The 8,573-nt window shown below is 31.6% G+C and overlaps 1 protein-coding gene across 2 annotated transcripts; it reads right to left on the bottom strand.

The window, feature by feature from the left end:
- Nucleotides 1-331: 331 nt before the first annotated feature.
- Nucleotides 332-2,128, bottom strand: LOC133800894 (uncharacterized). Of its 2 annotated transcripts, none has more exons than XM_062239000.1 (3): nt 1,924-2,128; nt 939-1,139; nt 332-617 (listed from the first exon to the last, which is right to left on the bottom strand). In XM_062239000.1, exons 1-3 carry the CDS (start codon nt 2,032-2,034, stop codon nt 582-584), a joined length of 348 nt encoding a protein of 115 aa, XP_062094984.1. In that variant the 5' UTR covers nt 2,035-2,128; the 3' UTR covers nt 332-581. The 2 variants fall into 2 exon arrangements, with proteins under 2 accessions (XP_062094984.1, XP_062094983.1); XM_062238999.1 differs by lacking the exon at nt 332-617 and adding an exon at nt 710-843.
- Nucleotides 2,129-8,573: the final 6,445 nt, after the last annotated feature.

Raw genomic sequence — 8,573 nt, 5'->3', positions numbered from 1 at the left:
GTGTTATATAGTATTTTTGTCTTTGTTTATTTTTCTTATGAACTATAAAAGTATCGGCGGGATTGTCTTATCTAATTTAACTAAACATGGAAGAAATCTTTTCATATATCCCAAAACTACATAATAATGCTAACAATAAAAATTGCACAAGACAAATGGGTTTTTACGGTCAAATTGGATCTTAGAATATATGGTTTCGAGGTTTAATAAATTTATTAAGGAGACTACTAGTGGCCTATAACTTCATGAAGAAGCATTTGCACTTGATTATAATTTGTAAATGTAAGCCATTTTTGCTTGGGATACCAAACCAGGGCATCTGTACCCTATGGAGTGGTCAACATGATTTGATTTAATGCCAATGGAACACAACACAAGTTTTTCCAAGGACACATACCATTACCATAGAAGCATACAAGTTTTTTCAGCCACACCTAAGTGAATACGGAAATACTATATATATAATGTCTTAATTACCAGTCTTAGGAAGGTGAAGTGACCAATTCTTAGATATGGAGCTGTTTGAAATACATTAACCTCCATGAGGGTTCACCTAAATCTCTTGTTTTTAATAGATGATTTTAGAAGGTAGTTCCATTCCATCCAAAGTTAGAACCCTGCAAAAAATAATACAAGCATCAGAACCGCAAAAAAGGATGTAATTTAGCATGAATGAACGGCTAGTTAAGTGATCGAAAGAAGCCTACGACGCAAATTATGGATTGAAGAACGCTCAAACAGTTTTAGCTCAGGGTTTCGGCAGTAAGGGGATAACTATTTACATGATCTCTAGTTCTGGTGTAAAGCATGTAAACACTGTGCATGTTCTTGAGTTTGGTTGGCCTAAACAAACAGGAAGAATGCTATGAGAAAGAAACGTGTGCAGGAGAATGGCCACACCCATCTATTCTAGTAACTTAAGAAGTTCAGAGGCTCACCTTGGTGTCATACAATTTGAGGAAGAAACGATTTTTTGGCACAGACAACTTGGTCTCAAGAATCGCAGCCACTGCAGCACTCAGCTTCTTGTTCACATCAGGGTTAAGGCCACCAATTGAGACCAACTCACCATATGCTGCTGGGTCCTCCTTCCCACCAAATGAGATTGGAATTGAGCCCTTCAGCACAATCATCACATACTGTGTACAGCAAAAAGTCACAGCATAATAAGATATGTAAGGATTAAATATTAGGTCTCTACTCATACATGAGAAGTTTGTTTTTTAGTTCATTTGTTGTATAATTGTACAGTCTTAGTAAATATTCTTTTCCAATCTCACATACACAGACACAGCAAAGTTAAGGTTTTAACTTTTAGCTCAAGCTTAATTACCACCAAATGAACATACAGACAAACAAAGTAAAACATATAATTACCCAGAAAACAGTACTAGATACTTACTTCGAGCATGTTGAGGAAAACAATATCACCATTCATTAAACTCCATTTCTTAACTCAGCAGGAAAAATACTCTGATACCCATATACCATTTTAGTTTATATATTATCCTAAGTGCTTTAAACTAATAAAAAATGAATAAACAATAGTATTTGTTAAGTCAGGTGTCCCAAGTTCGAACCCCATTCCCCAAAATAAAAAATAAAAACAATAAAAAAAAATAAGAGTAATTGACATATAGGTATTAATCCCTACTTCCGTAATAATACAATGTGTACCCAAAATCTACTTGCTTAGGGTTTATATATGAACTAAGGTCCCAAGTGTAGAAAATTAACCCAAATGGGTCCCTTAACTATCATCGTAACCAAATATTCAACTCTTACACCAATAATTCCAACTAAAAAAAGAACTACATGGACAATAATGAGGAACCAGACTAACTAAAATATGATAAAACCCAAAAATTACAAATGGAAGAACAATAAAGCATTTCTACGAGTTTAGAGAGAGAAGTTTCGTACGGATTCAGGCTTGCCAATGAGCTTGGCGACGGCGGAGGTAGCTTCGGAGAGAATAGAGGAGGTATCCACGCCTTCGAGGCTGACGTTAGTGGAAAGATTAAGGCACGGCATCGTGTTCTTCAATCTTCAATCTTCAAACTTCAAATTCTCTCTTTCAAAATCGGTCACTACTGCTTCCAAATTCTTCCTATCCCCTTATACTGGTAAGGAATTTCAATTTGGGCCACTGTGGGCCATTTTGGCTGGACCCAGAATATGCTGGCCCATTCGTTCAATTTAAATTAATTTATGAGGAAATTACATGAAATATAGGATTTTTTTTTAAACTTTGATAAATATGGCATTTTTTTCCCTTAAGTTTAAGTTTTGTATGACATAATTTATTTATTTATATTTTTATGGGCCCATATTTTTGTAATTTTATTAAAATATACCATATAATTTCAATATTGATTTTTTTTAATTATAGGATATTTTTATTACTATATATTTTTTAATCATATTTAAGTTAATAATATATACATATATATATATATTAATCGTATACATTAAACCATATAATTTTTTCCATTATATATATACATATATTATTGCTATTATTATTTTTATATGTATATACATATATATATAAGATTATAAAATAGTATACATTTATATATATGGATGTATTATTATTGTTATTATATTAATTTTATATATACATTCAAATATGAGGTGATGAGAATGACTTTCACTAATTGTGGTGATGATGATGATGATGTCTGGGTTATGTCATTATACATATGTATGTTTTGGATTATTGTTGGAGATGTATATATGTCATTTAATTTCATTTTAAATAATAACTGATTACCACTATAAAAATAAATTTAGATTTTTTAGTAATGTGGCAGTAACCGGTTACTACTATCAATTTTAACTATCATGGCAAGTACTCAAGTGAATTGTAACTGGTTACTAACAGATTTGGAAGAAAAAAAAACAGATCAGAATACATCCAGTAAAGAAGAAGAAGAAGAAGAAGAAGAAGGTAACCAGTTACCCCTATTAAAATAACTGATTGATAACTAGTTACTGAGCCAAACCTAAAAAAAAAAAACCTCAGAAAATAAAAAATTAATCTGAGAAGTAGTAGTAGAAGAAGAAGAAGGTGGTAACTGGTTACCCCTATCAAAATAACAATTAATTAGTAACTAGTTACTTAGCCAAATCTTTAAAACAAAACAAAACAACTCCATCTGAAAAACAAAATCATATATAAAAATAACTAAGAAGAAGAAGATCGAAGAAGGTAACTGGTTACTTAGGTAGTTTTATAAAGAAAATCAAATCTGAAAAATAAAATCAGATTTAAAATTAACACATGAAGAATGAGATTAAATAAGGTAATGGTTACAACTAGGACCACAAAAAAACTCAAATCTGAAAAATAAAATAAAATCGTGACAGTAACTGGTTACTTAAACCAAATCTAAAAAACAAAATCAGATTTAAAAACAACCATGAAGAAGGAAATTAAATAAGGTAACTGGTTACAGCTAAGTCTACAAAAAACTCAGTTCTGAAAACAAAACAGAATCATGACAGTAACTGATTACTTAGACAGATTTAGAAAAAAAAACTAGATTTGTAAAAGAAAACCAGATCTGAAAAGAAAAGAAAAAACAGATCTAAAACAACAAAGAAGACGTAGAAGAAGAAGAAGAAGAAGAAGAAGAAGAAGAAGAACGCGAAAACGAAGAAGAATGTGAAGAGGAATACGAATCGGAGATGGCGTCGGCGGTGACCGGAGACACGTCGTCCATTTGCCGGTGTGAGATAGCTCCTATTGTTGTGAGAGAAAATGGTTGGCTGCCATGGTTGGTTGCCATTGTTGTGAGAAAAATAAAGAGAGTAAGTGAGGAATACATGAGGGATGGAGAGAAAGAGGAGAGATGGAGAGAAAGAGGAAAGTAAGAGAAAGAGAGTGTGTATTTTTTTATGGTATTTTGTTCATAGTATTTTGTGGGATTTCCATATTTAAATTTTTTTTTTTGTTGGAATTACCATATTTTGTGGCATAACTTTAATGCCCATAAATATAGAAATTAGTTTATTTTTTCCCATATTTTTGTAAAGTTCTCTTAATTTAACTCTAGACCAACTCAAATATTGTTTTTTCCCCAAAATTTTGATTTATAGGATTTTTAAAAAAAAAAATTGTTAAAGTTTTTATATAATGTTAGGTTTTAATCATATTATTTTCCTATTATTCTAACGGCGTTGCTCGATTTTTGTTTTAATCTTATGTTATGTTGTTTAAAGACCAAAATGTGATATTGTAATGATCAAAATCTTCTTTAAATCTTTGTGATCATTTTGATACGTGGAAAACTTATGTTTTTTGCCTATCTTCGGAAAAGATGATCAGAATAAAAAAATTAACTAAATTTTAAATTTAATCAAAATTTAATATACTAAAATTTGTATTTTTATTTTACATTTAAAAGATACTAAGTAACTTTTTTAACATAGATTCTTTAGGATATTATTTGGTAACATTTAAATAGAATATAAAAAAATTACTGTATAGTGTACTAAAAGTAACTTTTAATAATAAATTATATAGTAATTTGTTATATTTTATTGTAACTTATTAGTTTCTAAAAAATGTCTCATTGACAATGTAAAATCATCTTAAGTAATAAGACACCATAACATAACTTCAAAATGACTAATCAGTGTCTTAAGATAAAAAAGTTTCAAAAAATAAGTATTGAAGGTAACCAAAATGTATATAAAATAATATGCTATAAAAATAAAAAATTTCATGAAAAAGTAATTAATTGGTAACTTATTAATATTTTAAGTAACCAAAATGTTACTTTTTTTAAACAAGAAAACTGGGATTTCGGGAAAGTTTCATATTCAGGTATATTATTTTTAGAATGCGGTATTTTTTGATGATGTGGTAAGGTATTTTTGTAAATAATAAATTTCTCTAAATATTTTTATGTTTGATTTTAATTAATTGTTTAATGTATAGAGATGTTTTAATTAATTGTTTAATGTATAGAGATGTTTTTTTTCTCAGGATATTCAGAGACTTGTATGATTATTTTTTGGAACGTCAATTTTTTTAATTTTGTATGGAGATAGTTTATAAATTTGTTTTTTTTATGTACTCAATCTCTTCATTTTTTTTATCTCCTCTTATTTTATTTAATTTAGTACAATGATTTGTAATTTTATTATTACACTATTTAATATTTTATGCTAATAATATATGAATTTATACTTTTTAATAATTAAGTTTTTTTATTAATCAAGCTTAATTTAAAAAAAAAAATTTAACAAATTATACAGATTAAAAAAAATCTAAAAACATTTGGATTCTTATAATAATAGATAGACCACATAATTTTTTTAAGTATTTTCATCATTTCATCCACTTTTTAAAAGATATTTGTGTAAATTTATATGTTTTTTGTTTTACTCAAAGACAGTTTTTTAAGTGTATATATATATATATATATTTTCTTCTAGATTAGGTTATCATAAGAAGTAACTTGTTACCTTGTTTCTTAGGTTACCATCTGAGGTACTAGGTTACTTATTAAAATAACATAAAAGTAACTTAGTATGTTGAAAATCATATCAAAAGTAATCTCGTACATTAATTCTATATAAGGTTAGTATCATGTGTACCAATTACTCTTTTAGATAAATAGAAAGAAAATATTTTGCAAACCATATCAAAACTAACAATATGTTACATACTAAAAGTAAATTAATACATTTTATAACAAAGACAAATATCAAAAAGTAACTTAGTACCTTGAAATGCATATTAAAACCAATAACAAATATAGATGACTAAAAGCAACTTGATACACCAGGTTACTCTTTTAGATAAAAACAAGGTAACCTGGTACTTTGAAAACCATATAAAAAAAAATTACTATGTTACATTTTGTCATTGTTTTTGTTACTTCTACAAATTGTAAAGTACTAGGTTACTTTTTGTTCTTTTCTTTGTAATTATTTTAGGATACTTTTATGGCATCTAAATGTACCGAGTTACTTTTACGTTGTTGTCTTTGTTAATTTTATAGATTGCAAAGTACCCAGTTAATTTTTATTGTTGTCTTTGTTATGCTTATAATTATTTTAGGTTATTTTTTTGGTGTTAGAAAACAACTATGTTACTTTTTGTTGTTGTCTTTGTTGTACTTATAACTATTCTATGTAACTTTTATAGTATTATACAAGGTTGTTTTTCGTTGTTGTGTTACTTTTATAGACTACAAAGTACTATATTACAATATTTGAGGGTATTTTTATAGTGTTTAAGTTATTTTTATAATTACAAAGTAGTAGGTTACTTATTTTTTTTCAAGGTACAATCAGCTACATAATTAATTATAAACACAATAATATCTAAAGCATTTAAAAGAGGCATTGTATCATCCTACTAATCCAGGATTGTTACACTGTATGTTTAAAATAGTGCTTAACACGTTAAACAAATCATTTGGACTCAAAAGTGTAATTAAAACTAAACGATGGTTTAGGTACTAAAATATTTGGTCAATAAAGTTAAAATTTTCATTAAAAGGTTTGAATATACACACGAGATCCCAAAAGTTGATAAGAAAAAAGATAGTTATATTAAACATTATAGAAACAGCCGACCTAAGCGGCAAAATTGAACTAATGTTCTAAGTTCCTCAAAATAACTTGACCGTGATGGCCAAGCAGGTCAAATATGTACGTGCCGCTCCAAAGCTGTAATGCCCTACTACCTTAGAGTCGTTACCATGTGATTTTAAAATGTGTCATTAGCTCGCTAATCGAGGTTTTTGGCTAAAAAGTGTGATTAAATCAGAATAATGACTCATTTAATGAAATTTGAGTATAAAAGGTTTGGACATTCATTAAAGTTATAAAGGAGATACATTGGGATCCCAGAATACTGTTTCAAAATATATTTACAACTCAATGTTAGAGTACAGTTGACCTAACCGACAAAACCAAATGTTTATGGCATGTCCCTCAAAACAACCCCAGCCGTGGCAGCCAGGTAGGCCAAACATGTACGCGTCGCTCTACGCCCTCCAACTCATGCTTGGTCGGCCTTACCCTTGCCCTTACTTGCACCATAGAGCACTCGTGAGCCAATGCCCAACAAGAAAACTCACGCACATAGCATACATCGATTCATTCCAGTAAATACATAACTTTAAATAGATAACAAACTATTCACATGGCGGCCTATGCCGACCCAGATGCATTACCAGGCATTGGGTTCACGGTCTTCACCGAACGGGTGAGTACAACACCCTAGATGGCCATACCATGACGGCATGAATTCAACATGCTTATCGCCATTCCCGACCTTCGCCGATCAGTCATGATCATACAAACATAGCATAACAATTATGAACATTCACACATAGCATTAAACACAGATAATCGGGCCATGCCCTGCTCTACGGGCACAAACATTTTTCTTACTTATAACGCTGGGGCATTACATTACTTGTGTCCCAAGCTAACTGACTAGTGCGATCCCGAGCACGATCCCCTAAACTTGAGCCTTGACGGTAAAACCTAGTCACAACGCAATAATAATAATTATCCATCAAGCCCTAAACCAATTAAAAACTTCAAAATAATATTCTAGCCTCCGGGACCTTGAATCCTACTAAACCGGGAAGTAGAATTCTTCCTGAGCCCTTAAGTTTGGGTTCCCGAGCTTAAAACCCTATATTGACCATTTCCTTTAATTTGAGCCGCAACCCATCCCCTAGGGCCTCGACGCGCTACAAGTCAGAGAGCTTTGGGTCTCTCTTCTGGGGGATACGGACTGCGGCGCGCCTTACCTGCGCCGCGACACCTGGGCAACATCAGAGGCTCCCAAGCCCTCTCGCACACACGGGCCGCGGTGCCTGAAGAACAGGGCCTCGACTCGAGCCCAAAACCCAGAAATATTCCATGTTTTCACTGTGTTTTCCTCAGCCAAATTTACCAATTCACACCCAATTCAACCCCTACACTCAGTATTTAATCTAGAATTCGTATCAAGGCAACCTAACCTGTATAAACACCTCAAAAACTATCCCATAATCTCATCAAAACCTCAAAACTAGCCTAGAGTTCAAACCCCATGAAAACCCTTTGATCACACCATAAACTCAATAGAAAAATCAAATTGAAACCCTTACCTCAATTGAGAATCCGACTTGAGCTAAACCCCAAGCACTTCAAGCCTCAAGTTCTTCAAATCCTCAGCCAATCTCCTAAAAATTCACCAAAACTTCCAAGCCGAGTGAGAGAGAGTGAGCATCGAGAGAGAGAAAGGGAAATGCTGAGAGAGAGTTGTGTTTTTCCTTCCTTCCTAAGCATTCTGCTGGTATCTAGAGCCTACCCCAAGTCTATTCCTAGCTTCCAAAATGACTAAACTTCCCTAGGTTAATCCTTAGCCATTTAATGCCTCCAAGGGCAATCCCATCATTTGCCACATTCCCGCTAATTCCTCAAATAGTCCTATAAATCCCCAATTAATCCTGACATACCAAAATAATTGCTAAATAACTACCCGTTCCCCGGTAACCGCAAACATGTGCTACATTCCAAAAATATCCCTAGGCTCACCCTGAGTTGGGTAT

Source organism: Humulus lupulus, chromosome 9 (assembly GCF_963169125.1).
Source record: "Humulus lupulus chromosome 9, drHumLupu1.1, whole genome shotgun sequence".
Lineage (NCBI taxonomy): Eukaryota > Viridiplantae > Streptophyta > Magnoliopsida > Rosales > Cannabaceae > Humulus > Humulus lupulus.
This window is presented reverse-complemented; position numbering and strand designations above follow the sequence as displayed.

What these genes read in the sequence shown, in the direction of transcription:
- LOC133800894 (XM_062238999.1), bottom strand. Translation starts at nt 2,034, where the DNA reads ATGCCGTGCCTTAATCTTTCCACTAACGTCAGCCTCGAAGGCGTGGAT. An exon ending in TCATTGGCAAGCCTGAATCC is followed by an intron (nt 1,140 to 1,923) that starts GTACGAAACTTC and finishes TGCTGTACACAG; the next exon opens with TATGTGATGATTGTGCTGAA. An exon ending in TCAAATTGTATGACACCAAG is followed by an intron (nt 844 to 938) that starts GTGAGCCTCTGA and finishes CTGTTTGTTTAG; the next exon opens with GCCAACCAAACTCAAGAACA.